The sequence below is a fragment of the Lampris incognitus genome, chromosome 2, assembly GCF_029633865.1.
Source record: "Lampris incognitus isolate fLamInc1 chromosome 2, fLamInc1.hap2, whole genome shotgun sequence".
Classification (NCBI taxonomy): Eukaryota; Metazoa; Chordata; class Actinopteri; order Lampriformes; family Lampridae; genus Lampris; species Lampris incognitus.
The window spans coordinates 12,267,155-12,294,850 of NC_079212.1; the positions used below are offsets into that span (position 1 = coordinate 12,267,155).

General features: G+C 41.9%; 1 protein-coding gene across 1 annotated transcript; it reads left to right on the forward strand.

Annotated features, from left to right (window-relative positions):
• Positions 1 to 27,696, forward strand: samhd1 (SAM domain and HD domain 1). The gene is made up of 16 exons (XM_056273843.1): positions 1 to 292; positions 889 to 955; positions 1,967 to 2,039; positions 2,782 to 2,942; positions 9,858 to 9,973; positions 10,189 to 10,259; positions 11,997 to 12,158; positions 12,521 to 12,621; positions 12,752 to 12,860; positions 12,958 to 13,049; positions 13,165 to 13,280; positions 18,743 to 18,882; positions 19,796 to 19,891; positions 21,315 to 21,419; positions 21,592 to 21,729; positions 26,090 to 27,696. The coding sequence occupies exons 1-16, from the start codon at positions 115 to 117 to the stop codon at positions 26,225 to 26,227; spliced, it is 1,863 nt and encodes a 620-aa protein (XP_056129818.1). The 5' UTR covers positions 1 to 114; the 3' UTR covers positions 26,228 to 27,696.

The window sequence follows — 27,696 nt, forward strand, 5'->3', positions numbered from 1 at the left end:
TCAGGAACCGGTCAAACCAAGCTACCCCACCAGACGTGTTGTGTGTGTGTGTGAGAGTGAGTGTGTGTTGGGGGGGCTCTTCGCTCAGAACGATAAAATAATCGATCAGTTCACATGGATAGCCGAAAGCGCGTAAGAGACGACCAGGCGCTTGCTGACGGTTGCCGAACGCCGGAGAAGCGGGTGTCTGCAGCCCCCGACCATGACTCGGATTTCATGCGGTGGGGGGTCGAGGAGACCTGTGAATATCTACGCCGGCAAGGGCTCGAAGAGTGGGCAGCGAAATTTAGAGGTCCGTTTTCTAATGTAATTCTCTGCCCCCCCTTTCTCACAGCGAGCCTAATTTGGCTAAGTAATGTTAATTGTAGGAGCTGACTGACAATAACCGACTAGTAATGTATATCCTTCCTTGCGGCGCTGTCAGCCAGTCTCATCAACCAAGGCAGTCAAACGTTATTTACATGGCTCATTTCGTATGCTGAAAATTTCACGTCATATAGAGTACTCGATGACAATTTTAACACATGAAGCCATGAAATAAGGTTCGTTAACCTTATTTCGCCTGTGAGAATTTGATGGCAGCATTGTACAGTAGGGTATGTTATGTTATGATCTAGTCATGTTGCGTAACAACACCCGCGTGGAGGGCGGCTAATCGTACTCGACGTAACGATCCGGAGTCGAGGCTGAAAGTTGAGCGGCTCTTCATAGTCCAGCGGCGTGTCATTCACAGGCGTAAACGACCCAACCACGATGTGCTTCCGTCAACAGTCCGACTTCGTGCTCATTCAAACACGCCACAGCGTACCATGTTTATGTGTATGCACAACACGGTACCCTGCTGTTTAATGTTACCATCAAATTCTCACAAACAGTCTCCTCAAACAGAGCAAAAAATCAACGGCATCGGGCTGCGATACCTGTCAGAGGTGGAGTTGGAGAAAATGGGCATAAGGTAAGGTGGTGCCACATTTCGTACACATGAGCTTTGCCAAGTATTACAAAGATAAAATGTCAATCAAACTCAATCCCCATGGAGGGATTACTGTGGATATGAGATTCTGGTTTGCCTTCACAGTCCAGTAAGCAATAGCAGTACAAACAGGTACGCACAGAGGCGACACAGTAAAGACCAATTACTTTAATAATGGCTTATGAGAATAGTAGATGAATTTTAACACCGTGTATTTGGACCCAATTGCAGAGAAGAGGCAGAGACAGTTGGTAAAGTAAGAAGTCTCCTTACTGGGATTCAGCAAAACACACTGACAAAAAAAAACACTGCCAAACAGGGAAGGCAATAAAGCAAACTCAAATAAACATAAAATAGAAAAAACTCAGCAAAACACTCTCTCACACAGAGGAGGCAGATGAGGGTTCAGGAAACAGGAGCTTAGCAAAAACACTCTGTCACACAGAGGAGGCAGATTAGGATTCAGGATACAAGAGTTTTCACAGACCGATGTGAAGCCTCTCCCAAGACTCAACCCAGAGTGTCTGCGAAACACACAGTCAAATAGTCCCCAGCACAGGTGCACAACATCATAGGCCAATCAAGGAGACTGGGCGCAGGTGAACCAAAGCACCAATCAGGAGATGGGAGAGCCCAGATCATAGACCATGACAGGTTCACATTATCACAGGCCAACCAGGGAGACTGGGCGTAGGTGAACCAAAGCACCAATCAGGAAATGGGGGAGCCAGATCGCAGACCATGACAGGTGCACATAATCACAGGCCAACCAGTACGCAGGTGCAATGCATACTGGCTGATTGCAGGCCGATGGGGAAATGTCACAGAGGCTGCTGATCCTTTGCCAGTGCAGGTGCAACACATACTGGCTGATTGCAGGCCGATGGGGAAATGTCACAGAGGCTGCTGGTCCTCGGGCCAGTGATTGTGTCACTTTCAACGCCTTGAAAAGGTTACATTATTTTGTTTTGCATGACAACTCTCTTTTTCTAGGCCCGTTGGTGTCCGTCTTCAAATCATACACAGTCTCAGGAAGCTCTGGCACATATCAGCAGAACTGAACAAGGTAATATCTTGGCATCCCACAGCTGTTGACTAGTCGAGGCTGTAAAGATAAGGGGAGATATATTTATGCATGCTCAATAATCCATGTAAGAGAATCAAAGGCTGTGCCAGAAGTTGGCCCACCCCAAGGATCGGGTCCCCCGGCACAGAGCAATATAGTGTACGTCGTGAAGTGCCAGGAGGATTGCCGTGACTTGTACATTGGGGAAACTAAACAGACGCGGGTCAAGAGAATTGCACAACACAGGAGAGCTAACACTTGAGACCAGGACTCCGCAGTCTACAGCCATCTACAGGCTAGTGGCCACTCTGTCAAGGATGAGGACGTTCACATCCTTGATAGGGAGGAACACTGGTTTGAACGGGGACTGAAGAGGTCACTTAGATGAGTGAAATTTCAATAAACTGTCAATAAACATTGTATCCAGATGAACTGATTCAACCGTCTTTGATTTCCTTACCTGAATTATTGAGCATGCATAAAGACATGCATTTTGGAATGCATTATCCTGAAAAGCAGGTTATAGTGGTTTTAAGCTCATTTCCTGTCCAACTTAAATCATCAGCGAAAGTTTTACTGTAAGTCAACAGTGGGGAAAAAGAAAGTATAGGGTGAACGCAAGAAAAAAATCATGTAATATTCATTCTCTAGAACCCAGCAGATATATTTATTGATTCATTTATTTTTTTTACTTAGACTTTTTTTCATAGACGTTAACAAACCTAAACATCCTTTTTTTCAGGTGCTTAATGATCCCATCCACGGGCATATTGAGATACACTCACTTCTCATCAGAATCATTGACACACCTCAATTCCAGAGACTGCGAAACATCAAGCAACTCGGAGGGACATATTATGTCTTCCCTGGGGCATCCCACAACCGTTTTGAACACTCCATTGGGTATGAATGTTTGCATGCTCTCAGATAGCCTTGGGATGGGCATATACCTCCCATTTGATACAAAGCTGTTCATTTGAATGATTTGTTTGCTAATCCCATAAGGGTAAATTGGCTTGCACTAAGGATTTGCAGTTAAAAGCATGCACAATTAGAGCACAGTAAAATACATTACCAAATGACTACAGTATATACCCAGAGTAAGGCTGATTTAAGAAGAAAAAAAAACAGAACTTTGTGAACAAAATTCACATTTGTTATTCCATACACCACACAGGTCGAATTAAATTAACTGCAGGAGGGATTAATGGGTCCATGGTTCATTTGTTGACAGTGACTCAATTTTGTGCTCTAAAATGGTGCTAAAGGTCTATTAGGAATGATGATAATCAGTTTTAAGTGATAAGACCTTTTTCACGACAGCCATATTGATATGAAATAGCAAGTAAACACAGGTTCAATTAATGAAATGAATAGAGGTTCCGTTCCATTTAGTGTAAAAGAGCCTTTCCAGTGAGCCAGCCAGCTAGCTGGCTAAGCTAACTAGCTGGCACAACCAAAATGCCATAGGACCAAAAAAGAATCCCACAGCCAAGGAAGTTGACGATATAAAAAGATCACTTGATTTTCTGACGGAGGAGGTGGCAGCCATCAGACTACAACAGAAAAGGATTTTGGACCTGGTGGAAGAAGTCAATGCCCTGAGGATCCAAAACACTGAGAAGTTAAAGAGGATGTCTTCCTGGAGAACAAGGTGGCCGATTTGGAGCAATACATGCAAATGAATGAGATCATTGTCACCAGGCTGGAGACTAAACCCCAGTCATATGCCCAGGCAGTGACGATGATGAACGGTGGGGAATTCAGTGAGGTTGACTCAAACTCTGTGGAGCAACAGGTGACTGTTTTCCAAGGGAATTGAAGTGGACAATAACAACATGAGGCATGTCACCCTCTCCCTCAGAAAAACAAGTGAAAGCCACTTTATTTTGTCTTTGTACGGTCACAACGAAATTTGTTTTCTGTATTTAACCCATCCTATTGTATAAGAGCAGTATCAAGAGTGATAAACAGGCCATAATAATAAGGTTTTCGAACAGAAAGCATAAAAACGCACTGCTTAGGCAAGGGGGAAAAAAAAGCTGAAGGGATCAGATGTCTACTTGACTTAGCATCTAACTAAAAGGAATGCAGACATCTCCAGAAAGGCACGCTTCTTGAGAAGACAGATCTAATTTACATGGTCAGCAAACTGCAAAATCTTCATAAAGCTGAACGGAACACTAGAAGAGGCTAAAGTGCTGGTCATCAGAGATATGGAGGAATTGGACAACTACCAGTGAGTCTAAAAGAACAGCACAACAAGGTAATGAACAAAACTTGCATACAGCCATGACAAGTTCTGAACGAAACTTTTGAATATACTGAGCATAAATCGCAAGATATGGAAAATTATATCGATCCAGAAAATAATTTCTTGAATAATGTCAACAATAATCGCTGTTATTACACAGATGATCAGTTTAACATGAAGGTTAAGTCTGATCATAAAATGTCAATTATCCACTTTAACAGCAGAAGCCTACACTCACTGGCCACTTTATTAGGTACACCTTGCTAGTACCGGGTTGGACCCGCTTTTGCCTTCAGAACTGCCTTAATCCTTCGTGGCATAGATTCAACAAGGTACTGGAAACATTCCTCAGAGAGTTTGGTCCATATTGACATGATAGCATCACGCAGTTGCTGCAGATTTGTCGGCTGCGCATCCATGATGCGAATCTCCTGGTCCACCACATCCCAAAGGTGCTCTATTGGATTGAGATCTGGTGACTGTGGAGGCCATTTGAGTACAGTGAACTAATTTTCATGTTCAAAAAACCAGTCTGAGATGATTCGAGCTTTATGACGTGGCGCGTTATCCTGCTGGAAGTAGCCATCAGAAGATGGGAACACTGTGGTCATAAAGGGATGGACATGGTCAGCAACAATACTCAGGTAGGCTGTGGCGTTGACACGATGCTCAATTGGTACTAAGGGGCCCAAAGTGTGCCAAGAAAATATCCCCCACACCATTACACCGCCACCACCAGCCTGAACCGTTGATACAAGGCAGGATGGATCCATGCTTTCATGTTGTTGACGCCAAATTCTGACCCTACCATCCGAATGTCGCAGCAGAAATCGAGACTCATCAGACCAGGCAACGTTTTTCCAATCTTCCATTGTCCAATTTTGGTGAGCCTGTGCGAATTGTAGCCTCAGTTTCCTGTTCTTAGCTGACAGGAGTGGCACCCGGTGTGGTCTTCTGCTGCTGTAGCCCATCTGCCTCAGGGTTCGACGTGTTGTGTGTTCAGAGATGCTCTTCTGCATACCTCGGTTGTAATGAGTGGTTATTTGAGTTACTGTTGCCTTTCTATCAGCTCGAACCAGTCTGGCCATTCTCCTCTGACCTCTGGCATCAACAAGGCATTTTCGCCCACAGAACTGCCGCTCACTGGATATTTTCTCTTTTTCGGACCATTTTCTGTAAACCGTAGAGATGGTTGTGCGTGAAAATCCCAGTAGATCAGCAGTTTCTGAAATACTCAGACCAGCCCGTCTGGCACCAACAACCATGCCACGTTCAAAGTCACTTAAATCACCTTTCTTCCCCATTCTGATGCTCGGTTTGAACTGCAGCAGATCGTCTTGACCATGTCTACATGCCTAAATGCATTGAGTTGCTGCCATGTGATTGGCTGATTAGAAATTTGCGTTAACGAGCAGTTGGACGGGTGTGCCTAATAAAGTGGCCGGTGAGTGTATATGCCAACTTCCAAAACACCAAAAGAATTTTCAAGTCAATTTAAGAAACCATTCACTATAATAGCCAAATCAGAGACTTGGCTCAGCCCTGAGAAGGGTGTAGACAAATATGAATTGACATATATGAACAGGAAAAACAAGAATGGAGGGGGTGTGGCTTTGTACACGAATAAAAGTTTCAATTAACATTAACATAAGGTGGTGGAAAGCATAGCAACAGCGGTTGATGGCGTGCTAGAATGCATTACAATAGAAATCTGTGGGAAAATATGAGAGAGAGCGCACCAGGCTCTAATATTGAAATATTCAAGGACTGGATAGAAGAAAAGTTTGCTAAAACAATTCAAAAGGAAATGTTCTTTTGTGGGGATTTTGATATAGATCTGTTAAACCCAAATAAGAAATAAAGGCAAGGCAAGGCAAGTTTATTTGTATAGCACCTAATCATCGCAGAGGTCATTCAAGGTGCTTTACAGGCAAAAGATAAGAAGAAAAAAGCATTAGAAACGCATAAAATAAGATGAATAAAAGTGCAGACAAGTTTCAAACCGAGTTAGTAAAAACTGATTAATTAAAAGTAACAACAATCGGAGCAGAATATGTAAAAATAAAAAAAAACATACAAAACACACACACCATAGCTTATTATTACACATTAATAATTAGCACATTAATAATTATAATCAATAATTGTGCTAATAATTAATACTTATTAGGACATTAGCCATAGGCTGTTTTAAAAAGTAAGGGTTTTAACTTGCTTTTAAATGTGTCGAGTGTGGGGGCCTCTTTCAGATCCTCAGGCAGGGCATTCCACCTACTTGGGGCATAAATGCAAAATGCAGCTTCCCCTGCTCTAGACCTAGCACGAGGGATGGTTAAAAGACCACTGCCATTGAACCTGAGAGTTCTTGCTGGTTTGTAAGTAATTAGCATGTCTTTTATATAGTGTGGTGCAAGACCATTTAGCGCTTTGTTTACAATTAACAGAATTTTAAAATCGATTCTAGTTTTGATGGGGAGCACATGCAGAGATCTAAGAACAGGTGTAGTGTGTTCATACTTTTTAGTTCTGGTGAGAACACATGCTGCCGCATTTTGAATTAACTGTAGTTGGTGCACAACTGATTTTGGGAGGCAGGGCCGTGGTCCCTCGGCCCACAGGACGCCAGCAGACCAAGCTCTCCCAGCTATCAGACGAAATTGACGATCACAGACATAATTCTTCACACGATGACACAAACTCAGACGCAGACATAGACATGGATAAAGACACTGCATAGTCGGAACTGGGGGAGGCTGCCGCAAACGTGAGTTTGCGCTGCCATTTTCCCACACGAAAATGGCAGCACGACCATCAGTGACCAGTTTTTGCCGTCTATGACAGCAACTACAAGAAGGATAAGGATGCCAATAACTTGAAATACAGGCGAGTAATGACAAATGAATCCATGAATGCATTTAGAAATGAATTACTGAAACAAAATTGGAGAATAATATCGATGAAGATGATATCGACTAAGCATATGACACATACTTAAAAAATATTCAAATTATTTTGACAAAAATTGCCAAGTAAAATAACACTATAGGAAACAAAAATATACAGATAGTCCACAGATCACAAAAGGATGACAAAATGCCTGCAAAAAGAAAAATACTCTGTATAGAGAATTCATAAAGTATAGAACTAAAGAGGCAGAAAAGAAATATAAAAATTTAGCAAATATTATGAGAATATTTAAGAAGAAATACTGCTACTACTTTCGGCTGCTCCCGTTAGGTGGCAGCGGATCATCCGTTTCCATCTCTTCCTGTCCTCTGCATCTTCCTCTGTCACGCCAACGCAATGCACTGCGTTTACTGTCGGGAGTGTGGTCAGTGTATGGCCGGTAATAGTGCATTTGTCGGAGAGTCGACAACGTTTCGGATCAAGACATTAAAAAAGCATAACTTGTCCAAAAAGCATACTACATGCCGTGACAAGTGTGTAAATACAGTGGCCCCTCTCCCAGCTGCATTTCAGCGTCAGGCTGTATTGATCAGGTCCTCGGAGGAATCAGAAATGATCATAAAATTCAATATTGCATACAACATTGCCAAGGAGGAAATGCCGTTCACAAAATTTAAGTCAGAGATCATTCTAATGAAGAAGAAGGCCAAATTACAGGTGTTGGCCATCTGAGGGACATGTGGCAGCAAGCGGAGACCTGCTATAAGAGTTTGGAGGACTTGAGCACTTTTTATTTTCAAATGTTTTATTTTACTTGAAATGTTTAAATCTAACATGTTCAATTTCAGTTCATTGAAGCACTTTAAGCACAAACACTTTTATTTGGAAATATTTAAATGTTTTAAATGTTCAATTTAAGCTCAGTGTAGCACTTTAAACACTTTATTTTTCTTTATATATTCTTCATATATATATATATATATATATATATATTCTTTATATATTATGTTTAAAATAAAGACAAGCTTTTTCTACACCTTATTGTTTTAAAAAATCATTCACATTATATGACAGAAGAGCGATAAAAAGGAGACCTTTTGGTGTTAAAGGCGACGCAATGAAAAACGTGGGCGCACCTAAATTTTGTGCTGGTGCACTTAAAAAAAAAAGTTAGGCGCACCAGTGCAACCAATGCAAAAAGTTAGTGTAGAGCCCTGAATACTATAATGAAATATTAGAGAATAATGAAAACAACATTAAACTATATGGAGTGTATAAACAACAGTCAAAGAAAGTTGAATCAGTTCATTTGGACACAACATTTATTGACAAAAACATTTCATCACTCATCTAAGTGACCTCGTCAGTCTAAACTGACTGCAGTTTCCCCACCCTCGTTGGTAGACTTTTGGTTGTTATGCATAATGACAGAAAGTCGTTATGTAACTGCATTGTTTATTAGGGTGGAGATACCTGCAGTACTCAAGTACAAATGATGATTGACAATGGCAACATAGAAAGAGTATATGAAAATAAATTTCTAGATGTGATAATAGACCACACACTCTGCTGGAAACTTCATATAAAATATGTGCGAGCAAAGCAGGCAAGGAGCGTTGCAGTCCTGGGAAAAATAAGGCACATTCGATCAGTAAGCATTGTACCCACTATATTGTTAACTTGTATTTCCATATCTGAATTACTTTTGTAGGTGTTATGGGGTAACGCCTACAAAAGCAACCTACATGCATACTGCAAAAAAGGGCCATAAGGATAATTAACAATGTAGGCTTTCACAAACACAATAACACGCTGTTTTTAAAGTCACATGCCTTGAAGTTCATGGATCTCGTAGAATTTAACACAGCACAAATAATCTATAAAGCAAGAAATAATTTACTACATAATATAAAAAAATGTTCTTCGACAGAGAACGTGGCGTCTATTCCATTGCCTACAAACTCGGGGATTGCCGGTTTGAATCCCCATGTTACCGCTGGCATGGTCGGGCGTCCCTACAGACACAATTGGCCGTGTCTGCGGGTGGGAAGCCAAATGTGGGTATGTGTCCTGGTCGCTGCACTAGCGCCTGCTCTGGTCAGTCGGGGCGCCTGTTCGGGGGAGAGGGGGAACTTGAAGGAATAGCGTGATCCTCCCATGCGCTATATCCCCCTGGTGAAACTCTTCACTGTCAGGTGAAAAGAAGCGGCTGGCAACTCCACGTGTATCGGAGGAGGCATGTGGTAGTCTGAAGCCCTCCCCGGCTTGGCAGAAGGTGTGGAGCTGAGACCGGGACAGCTTGGAAGAGTGGGGTAATTGGCCAAGTACAATCGGGGAAAAAAGGGGGGTAATAAAAAAAAAGGTTGCTTTTACCTTTTCTTTTTTTTGTTTCTTTTTTTACATGTTCAAAATAATTCAAATCAAATAGCAGCACTCTGACTCTGTCCTGAATGGGAACCCTAATTGGTATCATAGGTAACACCCGTGTTTACCCTGCAAATTCATGTCAAAATGGCCAATATGAAAAAAGTCTATTAGTTGTATATCAAGTCCTTACTGCTTTTAGAGGCTATTCAGTCAAACGCCCACATGTTAGATCCAGGTTTTTAATCGGATGGCTGTATGTTGTTTGTTGAACTGGCTTGTTTGTGAAACAGGGTGGGGTACTTGGCAGGACAGCTTGTACAAGCTCTGAATGAGAGGCAGCCGGAACTCCTCATCTCTCGTAGAGACATATTGTGCGTGCAGATTGCTGGTCTCTGCCATGATCTAGGTGAGTTGTGCAAGATACTGCTGTCCTGACAACTTGAGGTTTTTGGCTTTTGATTGCAAAGTGTGTTGAGGAGTCGGGACTGAAAGTAAAGCCGACTTTAGGATGTGTAGCGTCTTGTAAGCGCAACAAGATTTGAGATATAAAATAAGAACAGTTTAATACTTGCATTAATACACAACTTGGCTAACTCCTCCTCCTCATCCCTTCATATCCAGGACATGGGCCTTTCTCTCATATGTTTGACAGGATGTTCATGCCCATGGCACGTCCGGGAATTACATGGAAGGTCAGAAACTATTCCCCCATTTTTATTTCCTTTTGTTCTGTTTTTAATGGCCTTATAATGCCACTAAGACACAAAAAGCTGTGAGAGGCCAGCTAGGCCGTAATTCTCAGCTACACTCTCTCATTTACTATCAAACGTCTCGCGCACTATCAAACTCTCTCTCACACACTATTAAACACTCTCGCACTGCATTTATACGGCATGTTGGTTATCTGTCTTTTTGGTGCCAGACAAGTGCCAAGTCTGGAGTGCCAAGGTCACCCCCTTTGGCCAGAGTTTGAGCTGTTACCGTCAGGCTGTCGGTCGAGGATGCCCTGTATTAGGGCTAAGAGATACAAGGCTTCCTTTGTCCCCACTTCCATTCAGTTTTTAAATGGTAGATAGTATTCATCTGTTGTCTGCAGATCGCTTGTTTCCTTGGTCTGTATATTTGAACTCCTTTGGTTCTCCTTGCCTGCTATGTCCTGTTGTTTTGTCCATCAGTGACAGTGCCTTGGTGTTTCGTATGTTTTGTTTTGTGTGAGAGTTTTATATATACTGCTGCAAACTAATTTCCTTGTAAGGGACAATAAAGATATCTTGACTTTGAGACTGCGGACTGTTTCAAGCTCTCATCTGTAAGTTGGTCTGTGACTAGCACTTTACATTATTCTGTAAAATGTTACCTCCGGCTTGGTCAGGTGTCCCTATAGACACAATTGGCCGTGTCTGCGGGTGGGAAGTCGGATTGTGGATATGTGTCCTGGTCGCTGCACTAGGTATGGCTAGAGGGGTATGCCTCCTCTGGTCGGTTGGGGTACCTGTTCGGGGGGGGGGTAGCTTGATTCTCCCATGCGCTACGTTCCCCTGGTGAAACTCCTCACTGTCAGGTGAAAAGAAGCGGCTGGTGACTCCACATGCATTGGAGGAGGTATGTGGTAGTCTGCAGCCTTCCCCGGATCGGCAGAGGGGGTGGAGCAGCGACCGGGAAGGCTCGGAAGAATGGGGTAATTGGCCGGATACAATTGGGGAGAAAAAGGGGGACAAATTCCAAAAAAAAAAAGGTTTTTTTTTCTTAAAGAAAGAAAACCACTTTGTTTTTGTCATTGTACAGTTGTTTGGTTACAATGAAATTTGTCTTGTGCATTTAACCCATTCTGTTGTGTAGGAGCAGTGGGCAGCTGTGGTGCAGTGCCCGGGGACCAACTCCAGTTCTTTTTCCTATTGCCTTGGTCAGCAGTACAGGCAGGAGTATTAACCCTAACATGCATTCTTTTTGATGGGGGGAGGAAACCAGAGCACCTGGAGGAAACCCATGCAGACACGGCTCCGGAGACATGACTTAGGGGATGATATGATGAGATGATTTTACAGCAAGAAAAACATACATTGGGATCTATAAGGCAAATGACAAATGTGGTCAGTGAGTCAGTGCTCAGCTGTTTGTCAGTTTATGTCTGATGAATACTATGTAAACTCTCTTGGAACCCTTGGCTGTAATTTTTTTTCTGAATGCTTAGTGATAAAAAAATCTGGCATGGTGTCATTGTGTAAATTATGACCGCTGGTACGTTTCCCTACACACTTTAGAGATAAGACCTTTTATGCCTGTATGAGACCTGAAACATAGATTAGATAAGTTATCCGTTTGACTTGGGAGTAATTTTGGTTTCGATTTCAACCTTTGTGTGTACATACTCCTTTTTCTGTACAGTCATCAAGAGTACTCATTCATTTTTATATGTGTGTGTCTTGCAGCATGAGAATGCATCCCTTGATATGTTTGACTACTTGGTCAGTGATAATGGTCTGGAGCCAGTTTTTGAGCAATATGGGCTGAAGTTGCCTGAGGACCTGATCTTCATCAAGGAGCAAATTGCTGGACCTCTAGACAGCCCTGCCTCTGCCAACAAGTGTAAAGTCAGTAAGAAACATGCAACGAAATAATTTTCTTTGTTAGGAGTTATGACTTGACTGAAATGATTTGGAACTTTTGACCACGAATACTTGATTTGGTGACATATTGACTTTAGTCAAAAACACAAAAGGGCCATACGAGAGCTTACCTACAGTCAGGGGTAGTGCCAGGAATTCTGGGCCCCATGACAAGATGTGATGCTGGGCCCCAAACCACAATGGATCTAATAAAACTATTATTAATTTTACTATTGTGGTTTATTTATTAACATTTACTTATTAATCTTGTACACAATTATGATGTCCGTTTGTGATAGTCGCAACGGCGTCCCGGCTCTGATACTGTTGTTCTGCCATCTCCACAGTGGCAATACAGGGGTCGGCCTGAAGAAAAGTCTTTCCTCTATGAGATTGTGGCAAATAAAAGGAATGGCATAGATGTGGATAAGTGGGACTACTTGGCCAGGTGGGGCTCTTCAGTCCTTTTTGTGTAATTTACAATATGACTGTAGAGTCATTAAAAACTCATGCCCTGAATAAGGAAATGTATCTGAACATTTTGTAGGGTTTATATCTCCCTTTTGGTCTTTTCTCAGGGATTGCCACCACCTCGGCATCAAGAACAACTTTGACTATTGCCGCTTCCTCAGCTTTGCCAGGGTTTGTGACGTGGACGGGAAGAAGCACATCTGCGCCAGAGACAAGGTGCAGACTATACAGCCTACATTTTCAAATCTAATATAAGCAGTAGTTCATTCAGGCCATAAGATATTCCTAATCAGCATGTGGATTCCTTCCACAGGAGGTAGCCGATCTTTATGACATGTTCCACACAAGGAACTGTCTCCACAGACGAGCCTACCAGCACAGAGTGGGCAACATCATAGAGACCATGTAAGTTCTCTGCCTAGATTGCTTGGTCTTTTGTCTCATGTAGTTTCACCCTTGATCAGTGATTCAGATGAAAGTCTTCAAAAAGGAATTTTTGTTTGCATGTGTATGTATCTAGGCTCACAGAGGCAATGCTAAAGGCAGATCCATACATCCAGATAGAAGGCTCAGAAGAGAAGATGTTCACCCTCTCCACAGCTATAGATGATATGAAGGCCTACTGCAAACTGACAGGTTAGGACAGACCACCACATGCAAGTAGCGCATAGTTGTAGAACAAAAATTAGGAAAGGATTTGCAGGAAAAACCAGAACCAAATGTCAGGGTTGAAAAATGCCAAATGCTTATTTCCCAAAACAGTGTTGTCCAGACTGGCACTCGGTGACTCGAAGCACATCTTCCTTTTCATCTCTGCCTGTGCTTTTAACTTGTATTAAAGACCAGGGAAAGAACTTTGAATTTGATACTTCACTGTCAAGTGCACAACATAAGCCTCAAAGAAAGAAAAAAAACACGCATGCGTGCATCACCCTGATACAATGGAACAGAAGTACCATATGTACACTCACATGGGCCCAACACTAAACAAACAAAAAAAACACCTAAGTCTGGGAGATGGGTTTAATAAAATTGTCTGGTCGTCAGGATGCTTCATTTCAAAAGCCATGTCCCATTATGAAGTACAAATGCCAATGCTCCTTTTTCAGTCAAGCAAGCTGTTCTTTTGTAGTTGACCAAAGAACACATTGGCTCTTCTGAACTTGGATCTGCTCATTTCCAGATGCATTTTCTCAGTGACGAATTTTGTGGATTTGATTAAATCAACCAGCGAGTAGTTGTCAGTGACGCATGTTATGGGTAACATATCCACACACCTCACCTGTGGTCAGTTCAAAGAACAGTGTTGTCTGGAACATGGCATGTCAATTCCATCAGCAACAGCACTACATACAACTTTTCTGATCCTTTTTGGCTGCCAGCAGATGGAGAATTTTCCTTCCTGCCCCATTAGCATAATCGTGTTCACCTTGGGAGCCTTCATCTTGGAGATGGCCTAGCAACGCACCGCTGAAAACGACTAAAATTGAGTCTTTTTTCCACCAATTGTTAGAATTTCAAAGTTGTGGTGAGTTTTCAGTTACCCTTGCATAAACTGTACCGTTGCATTTTGTGGACGACGTCTTAGCTGGTTCGTTTCTGGTCCAGTGGAAGGAGCATCACATTGTAGAGCTCGAGGAATTAATGTGAATGAGATGAAGATTCTTGATGTAGCCATCTTGCTGCATCAGTATAGTCCCATTAAGAGTGGTGAGTTTCATATTAACATAACAGAAGCCATCTACTACTTCACGACCAACCGCAAAGTCAGCCTTCAGTTGTGGAATCACTGTGGCTGCAAAGTCAGTTGAGCTACCCAAATAAAGTCAACATGACATGCAATTATTCCATTAATATTGCAGTCTTGAGCCATCCAATAAAACAAGGATTGATCTGTGACTGCCTCACTGTTCGCTTCAGGAGGAGGGTAAATGTCTTGACAGTTCAGCTCCTTGGTGAAACGCAGATTTGATGTCCATGGAGTGCAGTCTTGATAGTTTTTGACAAATTACTGCCAAGAGTAATCAGAAAGACTCTGAAGCACGTAGGCAAGTGCTCACGGAGTTCCTTAATGTCCAGTTCTTCAAAACCTCTTGCAACTAGGCTTGCTTTAAAAACTATGCCACTCTGGGTCTCTTTGAAAGTGCAAACCCAGCTTGTAGAGACCCAATTTTGTCCGACATCTTTGATCTCCTCAAATAGACCATTATTCTTCCAATTGCTGAGCTCGTTTTGCAGAATCCAATGACGCATTACCAGGACATCATCCTCATTACAACAAGGCCAGGTCCTGGATTTTCCTCAGAATCAATGTGAAGATAATCAATTTCCAATAGGTCAACTGACCTTGATGTGCACAAAACGATAGCTTGTTCAGAGTATTGCCAAGTTGTACCAGTGCTTTCCTTTTTCCCCTGCACTGACCTCAGCAGTATGTTTAGTTCCACTGTCTCGCACAGTCTGTCCTACCTTCAGATTGAGTCACTGTTTATCTTATTTGAAGAGGGATTTGACCGTCTCATCTCCATACAAATGTTTAACGAGGTAGTTACAAAACAGCACATCACTGAAAGCACCAGTGAAATATTTATTCAGGCTCTCTTCCACACCTGCCGTCTCTTGGGTCTCAATGAGCTTGTATGTGGCGAGGCCTGACCCGAGTGGCTAAAATGTAGTAGGCAGCCTCAATACAATTTCTTTACACAATGTAGCTATAATTTTAAAACTTTTATAGTGCCCTTTTCTTTTTTTAAACAGTCACTTTATATAAGCTGAACAAACAACTCCTAATAATTGAGCTTGAACCAACAAATGGAAGAAAAAAAAAACTCATAACAAATTGTAACATCTTGTGCACACCTACAGCCCACTAACAATGTCAAAGCTACTGCTTAAATACTCCTTGAGTTGATCAGCAACACCTGAGTTTAGGCTGCACAATTGTGCTAAGGAAAGCCAACACCTGGTACCAAGTACCAATTGAGATGGGACAAATGGTTGTGTTCTCACCCCCCCCCCCCGACCATTACTCTTCAGAGCCACGGGAAAGGAAGTCAACAACGTCCTGAATCCTTGGACGTCTCCAGTCAGGGAAATTCACCCTACTGAAATGTTGAGCAGCAGAGGAATTAGAGATGGTTGTTGCACCTTCCAACAGTTGCAGACACTCCTGATGGTCCTGCTGCACTCCTTGAAGCTGGGCACACTGCTGCTGGACTCGATTCCATCTCCGCGCCTGCCGATTGCCTTCCTGCTCCATCCTGGCACACCCGTCAGACTGCTTCTGCACCAGGTGTCGCCAGAGGCTGGACAGTTCAGCACAAACTTGTTGATCTGGCAGTTGACTGTTGCCCTGTGTTGGTCAAGGACACCCTGAATCCCAGGCACATTAGCCATCTGAAGTCTCGTCTCTCTGGTTGGCACTTCCTTCCCTGCCTCCTACTGGCCTGGGTCCCATCACTGCCACCAAATGGAGGGAAGCCTGACCTGAGGGGCTAAAATGTAGGAGGCAGACTTGAGACTGTTTTTATATAGTAAGATGATGTATTTACAGGATATAGCTACATATGAACTGAACAAACTCAACTCCCAATAATTGAGCTAACAAATAAACGAACAAAAAAAATAATCCACAATTGAGCTTTAAAGTAACAAACAAAACTCAACTCACAACAACTGAGCTTTAAAAATCAACAAATAAATGAACAAACCTCAACTCATAACAATTGGAACAGCTCGTGCACATATCTAAACCCTGACATCCTACAGCCCACTAACTCCAAAGCTACTGCTTAAATACTCCTTGAGTTGATCAGCAGCACCTGAGTTTAGGCTGCACCACTGTGGCAAGGAAAGCCAACACCTGGTACCAATTGAGATGATGATGGGACAAATGCTTGTGTTTTCAATCACTTTGTCACACTGTAGATATACCGATCAGCAAAAACATTAAAATCACAGTGACGGGTAGATGAATAACATTAATTATCTGATTACAATGGCATGTGTCAAAGGGTGGGATGTATTATGCAGCAAGTGAACAGTCAGTTCTTGAAGTTTGATGTGTTGGAAGTAGGAAAAATGGGCAAGCGCAAGGATCTGAGTGACTTTGACAAGGGCCAAATTGTGATGGCTAGATGACTGGGCCGAAGCATCTCCAAAACAGCAGGTCTTGTGGAGTGTTCCCAGTATACATTGGTCAGTACCTACCAAAATTGGACCAAGGAAGGACAACTGACAACATGGTCATGGGTGCCCAAGGCTCATTGATGCGCGTGGGGAATGAAGGCTTGCCTGTCTGGTCTGATCCCACAGAAGAGCTACTGCAGCTCAAATTGCTGAAAAACTTAATGCTGTCTATGATAGAAAGGTGTCAGAACGCACAGTGCATCACAGCTTGCTGCATATTGGGCTTCTTAGCTGCAGACCAGTCACAATGCCCATGATGACCCCTGCCCAACATCGAAAATGCCTATAATGTGCCTAAAAAATCTTTAAAAAAAACTAAACATGGAAGGCAGCTTTCAGTTTTTATGCACCACATATCTGGAACAAACTCCCAGAAAACTGCCGGTCTGCTGCACCTCTTTTAAATCAAGGCTGAAGACTTGCCGCTGCCTTTTATCAAATCAAATTTGAAGCTTTTGATTATCGTCGTACACTGCACTGTAACTTTTACTCTATTTGTTTTTAAATGTTTTCTTATTTCCTTATGTTGCTTTTACATTTAGTCTTAATGCCTTTTATGTTTTTTTTTGTTTTTTTATGTAAAGCACTTTGGATTGCCTTGTTGCTGAAATATGCTGTACAAATACATTTGCCTTGCCTTCCTCTGTATTGTCAATATCACTGTCGACATTTTGTCCCCATTTTCTGGCATGGGCGTGGTATTGATGGTTTCAGTCTCATGCATGTCTTGGCCACTTTTTTCTTCACCCTGTTTGTGTTGCAAAACATCCGTTTCCGCTTCCTCCATGTGTTGTGCATTCACTTTGCGAAGTCTGGAGTGATGTACTCGAACATAAGTGCCACCATGCCTTAGAAATATCACCTTGCCATCCTGGCCAATGACAGTGCCAGGGCCATTCAGTACAGCCACTGCACTTATACACTTTGTCACCAGTTTCATATTTCTCATCAGGAGGATGAAGCTGTTCCCTTAGAGCCCTTCGTATTGTCAGAGCATTCTGCTGTGAAGGCCTTTAATGCTGCATGCAGAGCAGAGATGTGTTTTCCAACCCAGGCACTCATAGTTGTCCCCTCAATTGCATGTGGGCTGTCAATCAGCACAGAGGGGAGAGATTTGGATTCCGTCTTCTTTTAGAAACCCTAAATCAAGCGCTGCGACTAATGTGTCCATACTGTCATCGTTGTCCAAATCGCCTGCCGGAATTTCCAGTGCCGTTTCTCTTGCTCGCCCTGTGAGTGACAGTGCAACAGTGAGCAGTTGCTTTTTCTTGTGTAACTTCTTCTTTGTCTTTCGGCTGCTCCTGTTAGGGGTCACCACAGCGGATCATCCATTTCCATTTCTTCCTGTCCTCTGTATCTTCCTCTGTCACGCCAGCCACCTGCATGTCCTCTCTCACCACATCCATAAACCTCTTTGGCCTTCCTCCTTTCCTCTTGCCTGGCAGCTCCATATTCAGCATCCTTCTCCCAATATACCCAGCATCTCTCCTCCACACATGTCCAAACCATCTCAATCTTGCCTCTCTTGCTTTGACTTTGCTTTTTCTTGTGTAATTCCGTAACCCTTTTCCATATTTCAAGCTCATTCTTCCAACTTTCATACGACCCTTTTCTGTTGAATCCTGGCGGGTCCTTGTAGTTTACTTTAGCCATCCACTGCTACCAATGTTAATCCGTATTAAAGACCAGAAAATTAACTTTGGATTTAATAATTTACTAATTGTCAAGTACATAACATAGCCTCCATTGCCTTGAACAAAAACAAAAAGTGCACATGTGCATTACCCTGATACAATGGAACAGAACTACCGTAAGTACAGTCTGAAAAAAAGCATAGCACGTCATGATCTCCTATCTTGGGTTCTTCATTCTATTTTTCCCTTTCTTCCACCTGTCTGTCTGTCCTGTAGATCACATATTTGAACAAATACTCTACTCCTCTTCGCCGGAACTGGCTGAGTCAAGGGAGATTCTGAACAACATTCTGCACAGACGTCTCTACAAGTGTTTGGGCCAGACGCAGCCAAACAAACAGTTGAAGCCCTCTCAGGTGTTTTATTTTTATGCATACACATGTCTGTACTGTATCATCCATTTTTCAATGTTTTTTATTTTTAAAGAGATGATCTTATTCTTATGTGAACGTGATGGTGTAGCTCGACTCTTTTTTTATTTATAAACGAGCAGGAAACTGTCCAGGCCGACGGCACACCCGCCAAGTGTGAAGTCGATTGGATGAACAGCTGTCGAAAAATATCGAAGGAAAGACAGACGGAGACGCCTTCCATTTTAGTTAGATTATTATTCTGAGGAATTTTGAAATGTGTAATAGTTAATATATCAAAGTCTAGTCGTCCTACAAAACATCCCTATGAAACATCCCTCTCGGGTTGTCCATGAGTGAGTGAGTGACCACAATTTGCGACTTATATCCCACGGCGGCAGTTGTGCAGCACCGTGGGAAAAACCTGACATACCAGGCACACCAATGACAGCACACGTGGTAGACAGAATTTGAACAGGATACATGTTTCTAGGCCAGATAGGGCACACGTGGTTTCTGAAGCAGGAAACGGCTGCACTATTTTGGGGCGTAGCTGTGATTTTTTTTTTTGATTTTTTTTTTTTTTTTTTTTGATCTGTTTTCAAAAGATTTTCCTACCCTCCTGTTGCGTCTTTTTGCTTGTGTGCCCATAATAGCTCGAGTGTCCCTGTACTATATAAAGTTCCCATCAAAAGGCGAGGATGACCACTTCAAAAAGTGTGGTGTAGTAGAGCCAGTGTTAGGGTGACCAAAAACTTTTCTCCTTTTCATTTTTACTTCCACATTTCTAACTTTGTGCACTCTTCTGAGATTGGATGCAAAGGTCACTTTGAAACGACAGGTGTGATTATTGTCTGCTCAATAACATAAATGGGTCTCTCTCTCTCTGTCTTTTTTATTCTGCTCTCTCTTATCCCAGTTGGATCTTGACAACTGGGCAGCTGAAGTGGCCAAATCCAGGCCTGAGTCTGTCAACCCGGATGTTGACCTGCGGCCAGAGGACTTTCTGGTCACTGTGAGTATTGATTTTTTTTGTATTTTAATCTCAACCCGTCCTTTACTGATTTTGTTGCCCTGTCGTTCTTTTTAAAGGTTTTGTTTCCGTTTTGATAAGTCTTAATAATAATTGTTCGTGACGCCAGGTTTTCTCTGTGGTGGCCAGTGATACAGAGAAATTGCAAAAAAAGTCAGTGAGACGAGGATCCTTCAAAATTAGACTTTTATTGGTGTATCAACAAAGTCTGAGTCAGTCTGCAGGGTGACTGGAGTTCAAACAGAAGCGTCCCTGCCTTTATACCATTTACAAATCTAGTGAACAGTCTACTTGCGTCAGTCAATGTCCTGCTTTTAATCAGGGACCTTGTTGATCAGGACATACTGGTGGAGCAGGAGCCTCTATTGACGCAAGGATGTCTTCAGTCGTTCCCCTTTGACAGTCTAATTGTCATCTTGATATGCCAACACTAATAATAAAAATGGTTACACTTACATAATGGAATCTCACTTATCCTGCCTTTGAGCATAAACAAGTTCCTCTTCTAAGAACTTTCTGTCCTAGTGATATGACCTTGTGCTTCTTGCCACAATTGCTTGTCCCTCTAATCACATGAAATGACAGATACCCATATGTGCCCATATGTAATACCATACTGGGACTGATAGTAATAATAAATTAACATAAGTAATTACAGATACTAGTTACTGCTCTCAAAAAGTTAGTTACTGCATTATAAAAGTAATTAGTTACTTTTTGCCTCAATATACATTTTTAAGCAAACATTAGCTAACGTTAGCTTATGTAGGAAAAAAGGAACTTTATTTACAATGATATATAATACAGAATCAATAAAAACAATCAATAAAATAATCACCACAGTCAAAAATCATTAAAAGTATAGATACCCCCAATATTTTAAAAACATTCATACTGCATTGCCTCCGGTATCAGATTGACCGATATCTCCGAAAGAGGCTTTGTTGATGGCGGTCTTCTCCCACGTTCACCTCTCACTGACATCAGTGTGCTGCGAAGTGTTGAGAAGTATTCTGGTCCTCATTTTGCTTCAGTATACTGTTATTAATGTACACACTATTTTAGTGATGCTGTGGCAGTGTGAGACAAGACAACGCTCAAAATTCATCTTATTGTAGCCATTATCACTATAATTAAAAGTAAGTCATGGAACAATAAAACACAATAGATATATTTGTGTGTGTGTGTGTGTGTGTGTGTGTGTGTGTGTGTGTGTGTGTGTGTGTGTGAGCAAGAGAGAGAATTAATGTAAAGCGCTTTGAGTGGCTGTTGCAGCTAGAAAAGCACTATATAAAATGCAACTTGATTGATTGATTGATTGAATTCTTTCATGCTACCACTACCCTTTCTTCTGTGGCTTACTTGAAATGATGAACCCAGAAGTATTTCTTTCTCTGCATCCTAGGTTATTGATATGGACTATGGCATGAAAGAGGAGAACCCCATCAATAATGTGCATTTCTATTGCAAGAATGATCCCACCAAAGCCATCCAGATCCGTAAGAACCAGGTCAGAACAACAACAAATAGAACATTTTAAATCCTAGAGCTGTTCCTTGTCTTTTCTACTTCAAATTTAGGCTTACATTTCTTTCTGATTCCACATTTATTTACTATTTAATGCCTAACAGATGGACCTACATGCATTTAATTGGCTGTTTCACTGCTGTTGTCCCTGTCAGGTGTCTAAACTCCTCCCAGAATGCTTTGCAGAGCAATTGATTAGAGTCTCGTGTAAGAAGACTGATGAGAGGAGCCTGGAAGCAGCCAGGAAGCACTTTGTCCAGTGGTGCATGGACAACGACTTCACAAAGCCTCAGGTAATATAATTTTGCAACACATTAAGTTGGGGATGCTATTGATAGAGTTGCATAGCAAGTGCTTTCAGATGACATTAAGTTGGAGGAAGGAGGACAAGATCACCTCTGAAGTCTAGCCTGTACTCTTGAAAACTTTAGTACTTAGCTAATATTGTGGTGCCCTACTTGCTATGCTGTTTTACCAGTACATGCATTACATAGTATATGGTGTACTACTATGTTGACCTTAGTAAAGCTGGGCTTGTGCAGAGGGGAACTAATAGTGACGTTCTACAAATAAACTTGGTGATTTGACAAAACAGCATGTCTGGAGGGCCATGGCATCCAAAACATTATACGCAGAATGTGTTTGACGTAATATGATGATGTAATTTTGATGTAATATTATAGTAGACACCATGTGTTCTTCCAGATAAGGACTTAAGCCAGAGAGAGCTAAGCTGGAGACACCAAAATTACAATTTATTCTGTCTAATAGTATATAGTGATCAGTGGTGTCAAAGGCTGCACTCAGGTCCAGTAGTAGAAGCACACAAGTGGAATCAGAGTCCATAGCTAGTAGAAAATGGTTCACCACTCTTGGTCAGGGCAGTTTCAGTGGAGTATATGTGAATCAACAGACTTTGGAAAGACAGAGACCCAGGCTGGTGTAAGTTCCTCTGCACATGTCTTCAAAAGGAAAGCTGAGACACCATGAGGGCCTGTTGTCTTATTGGCGCTTGTTAAATAGTCTCTTGACTTCTTTGGGACTAATGTCCATCCTTGGTACACACACAGTCATCAGTTGTTATGGTGTTAATGACACTGTCACGTTCTAAAGAGAAATCATGTGAATGAAACCTAATGTAGAAGTGGTTCAAGTCATTTGCCATAGTACTGTCATCTGTTGTGTGCAGTGTTTTCCTGGTGGGAGTCATTTTTGTAATAGATTTCATAGTGGCCCACAGTTTCTTCGTATTATTTGCATAGAAGTCCTTTTCAATGATTCCCTGTAGTCTTTTTGCTGTGTTGAGTTTCTGGCTCTGGCGCCCTCTGCTGATCTTAGTTGCACTTCGTCCTTATTCCTGAAAGCAAGCCTCTTGCAATCCTTGATGTCCTCAGTAATGTAGGACTTGTTGTTAGGATACTGTTATATTGTCTTTTGAGGTATCACAGCATCCACACAGAAGTTAATATAAGCTGTGATGACTTCTCTGGATTTGTTTAAATCAAATTCATAGACGATGTCCCAGTCTTTGCTCAAGTAGCACCCCTTCAGAGTTTCAGTGTTGTCAGTGGACCAGACTTTAACAGTTATAAGAGGTTTGCTCCTCTTAAGAGCTGAATGGTAGATGGGAATCAGCTGAACAGTGTTGTGATCAGAAGTGGACAGTGGTAGCTTGGCTCTAGCTGTACACCGATCAGCCAAAGCAGTAAAACCACTGATAGATAAGTGAATAACATTGATTATCTCCTTACAATGGCACCTGTCAAGGGGTGGACTATGTTAGGCAGCAAGTGAACAGTCAGTTCTTGAAGTTGATGTGTTGGAAGCTGGAAAAATATGAAGGCATATGGATCTGAGCGACTTCGACGACTGGGTCAGAGTATTTCCGAAATGGCAGGTCTTGTGGGGTGTTACTGATATGGCCTGGTCAGTACCTACCAAGAGTGGTCCAAAGAAGGACAACCGGTGAAGCAGCAAGAGAGTCATGGGGGCCCAAGGCTCACTGATGCATGTGGGGAGCGAAGGCTAGCCTGTCTGGTTCGATCCCACAGGAGAGCTATCTCAAATTGCTGAAAAAGTTAATGCTGGCTATGATAGACAGGTGTCATGACACACCGTGCATCGCAGCTTGCTGTGTATGGGGTGCGTAGCCGCAGATCGTTCAGAGTGCCTATGATGATCGGTGTTCACTGCTGAAAGCGCCTGCAATGAACACGTGAGTGTCAGAACTGGACCATGGAGCAGTAGAAGAAGATGGCCTGGTCTGATGAATCACGTTTTCTTGTACATGATATGGACGGCCGGGTGTGTGTACATCATTTACCTGGGGAAGAGATGGCACCAGAATGCACTATGAAAAGAAGGCAAGCAGGCATATGTGCGCAGATGTGCACATCTGTGAGGGCACCATTAATGCAGAAAGATACGTATAAATTTAGGAGCAACATATCCTGCCATCCAGATGTCATCTTTACCAGGGATGCCTCTTCGTTTTCCAGCAGGACAATGCCAAACCACATACTGCCTGGATCACAAGTGCATGGCTGCATAAACAGAGTGCCGTTGCTAGATTGGCATGCCTGCAGTCCTGACCCCTCTCCCGATTGAGAATGTGTGGCACATTATAAAGCAGAAAACATGGCAGTGAAGGCCCCGAACAATTGCGTAGCTGAAGACCTGCATAATGGAGGAGGGGGGGGGGGATTTCTGCTTACTAAACTTAATCAAATGCCCAAATGCCTAATAAGTGGTATTAAAAAAAATGGTCATGTTACACAATGGTAAACACTTGACTGTCCCCACTTTTTTGGGGCGTGTTGTAGTCATCAGATAACATCAAATAATGGTGTAGTGTTTTCAACAGCGTAAGTAGAATTTATAAATCTCTCCTTTTTGTTTATGTTAGCATTTTCCATACTGTCCCAACTTTTGCGAATTAGGGTTGCATCTGCCATATCTGGTAACATCATCATTATCAGAATTGAGTGCAAAATGTACACACATCTGGTAATGATGACATTTTACAGGAAAACTCTGGTATTTTTTAAGCCTTAGCAATAAGCTAAGCCAATAGCAGGGGCGTAACGGTACACAAAAGTCCCGGTTCAGTACACGCCTCGGTTTTGAAGTCATGGTTTGGTACGTTTTCGGTACAGTGGGGAAAAAAACATACAAAACATGAAATTTCTTTTCATTTATTATGAATTTAACTTGTAAACATATAAACTCATACAAACTTATTAACAATGGCGAACTGGCCATTTCCTGTACACAAGGAATGCACATGAAGGCACATCTCTATATGAAACATACCTGCGTTTAGTTATTTAAACAAAATCAGTTAATATTGCTGCAGCCTACTTACAAACTTAAAGTACTTCTGAAGGTTATCAAATAAATGATAATAAAAATAAATAAATAGTATAATAATAAGATAAAGATCCATTAAAGTGCAGCATGTAAAAAATTGATTCATTCTATTTTCATGTTGTTTTGTTTTGTTTTTGTTTTTTTTAAATTAACGTATCCACCAAGGGCATAGATCTCATTACAACTTGGGGGGGGGGGGGGGCACAAACACGGAATTTCTCAAGACTACAACTGTGAAACCTTACCTGAGACTCCCCGTCTCTGTCCCTCTGTGTGTTGCTGCTGTTTACTGTTGTTGGTCTGGCCACAATTATTTAACATTTCTAGTAGCCCTTCGTTCATTTTCTAAGAGGACTTTATCAGCTAGTGTTTTTGTAATATTACAGGGGTCTTCCTGCTTACACAGTGGTGGTTTGAGCCTCCAAAAATGTCTTGATGGTCACGTTTTTTTTCTTTGTCATGTTTTGATAAACCCTGACCTGGCTCTTACACACACACACACACAGAGGATGCAGGTTAATTGTGGAGGGAATTATTATACTTTCACTTAACTCCAATATAACACTAACATATGCCATAATGAACTATGGGTATTAATGTGGGCTACTGGAGGCTATAATGTTAGCATAAGTTCACAGTATCTAGCTAATGTGAGCTGGCACACATTTAGATAGCTAAGTAGGGGCGTCGGGGTGGCGTGGCGGTCTATTCCGTAGCCTACCAACACGGGGATCGCCGGATCGAATCCCCATGTTACCTCCAGTTTGGTCGGGCGTCCCTACAGACACAATTGGCCGTGTCTGCGGGTGGGAAGCCGAATGTGGGTATGTGTCCTGGTCACTGCACTAGCGCCTCCTCTGGTCAGTCGGGGCGCCTGTTCGGGGGGGGGGGGGATAGCGTGATCCTCCCACGCGCTATGTCTGAAACTCCTCACTGTCAGGTGGGAAGAAGCGGCTGGCAGCTCCACATGTGTCGGAGGAGGCATGTGGTAGTCTGCAGCCCTCCCCGAATCAGCAGAGGGGGGTAATTGGCCAGATACAATTGGGGGGGAAAGGGGGGGGGTCCAAAAGAAAAATGCTAGACTGTATTCACTCGGCTCACAATACGCACCAAACCACATGTCCTGTACTGAACAGTACGGTACAAATGCTACCGTTACACCCCTAGCCAATAGTGGCGATGGGATACAGAAACCTGGCCAGGATATATCTAGCCCCGCCTCGTTGTTAATGTTCATCCTTTTTTTTGTCTTTTTATGTTGTTCTGTTTTTCCTGCATATACAGGATGGAGATGTAGTGGCACCCGAGCTCACCCCTCTGAAAAAGAGCTGGTCAGAAAACAATGAGGGTGAGGATTCGAAAGCTGGCAGCTCCAGCGCAGAAAACAGGCAAAAAAAGGTCAGAGTTAAGTTTGAAATGTAGGAGGAAGATGGTCCAGATTCCCCCTTTCTTTTTTTTCTTTTTCTTTTTCTTTTTTTTTCTTTTTTGCGTATTGGACAATGGAACCAACCATCGGTTGGTCAATCTTAGAGAAATTGCTCTAATCTACTGGGAGAAGCTGTAGATGAGCGCAGCAGCAGGGCTTAAAATAACGAGTACCTTTTTTCAAGTACGAAGCGCTTTTTTCACTCTAGACAACAGTTTTTGAAACTGCAACCAGAACTGATGTCTTCTGGGAAGAAGAAGAAAAAAAAACACAACCATGATCTCTTCTCAGGGTTTTCCCTGCCGCTAAAACCAAGCCCTGTTCACTCCCCAAAGATTGTAAAAACCTTTATTTTTTAATTTGATACATTATGACTTTATTTTTTGGCTCATTTTTAAGTGACAGGTGTGTTGTTTTTGTTGAGTGTTTGTTTTGGTTTGGTTTTTGTACCCTTTTCCCCCTGTTTTACATTAATCATGAAGTCATATCATGTCTGTCTTCCTGGCATTGGCTTGAATTAGTCATTTCCTCGAACGTCAACCACTGTTAGAGGTTTTAGTCTTTCTTTGCTATGAATCATTCAGGACAGTAACTCATACTTGGCTAAAGTGTTTTACTTTATAGTTAAATTTATATTTTATTTCAGACAGGTGCATTTCTACAGGTTGTTTAAGTTGTTTAACAGGTTTAAGTTGGTATGTATCAGGGCTTTGTTATATTCAACTCGTAACTTTACGTCCATGCTGTTTTTATGTTGTTTTATCCTGGGTTTTTTTTTTTGTTTTGTTGCAAAGCTGCCAAGCCTTCAACAGTTGATATATCAGGCTAAAAAAACAATATTGATGAGGGGAACATACACATTTAACAGGTGTAGTTGTTGGTGATAATACAGAGAAAACCAAAATGACAAAATGTAGAGTTCTACATTTGATTTTATAGTTCATGTGGTATTTGGATGCGTGACACCCAACAATACTTTATTTCTGTGTCAGAATTGATTCTGAAATGTGTAATGGTCTGAAATTGGGAATTCGTTTCCTATGGGTTAAGAATTTCATTCTTTTTCCTGATAGGTTTGGAATATTTTGAGATTTATTACATCTGCAAAAAGTAGCTTAAGTTGCCTAACAAGCTCAGTTGTGCAACCATTTTTTTCTATTTAAGATATAATTTGGGTAAAGTGTATAGCAACTACATCAAACTTGCCCCAACAAATAGTTTTCCAAAAGTTTGTGTGAAAGCTGTTGTTTTTGTCAAACAGGAATCAGGAACACTTTTTTTTTTAATATATTTCATTTCATGTTTTCTGTTTAAAAATGTTTAAAAAACATTGTGTTTGTTTAAAACGTTGATATATTTTCTGAACGATTGTAAAGCAAAACCTATATGAAAGTTACTGGTAGATCATCGTAGTTATCCTTAGTAAAATGGGTTGAAAACAGATCGGCTGTTTGCAGACTGAAAA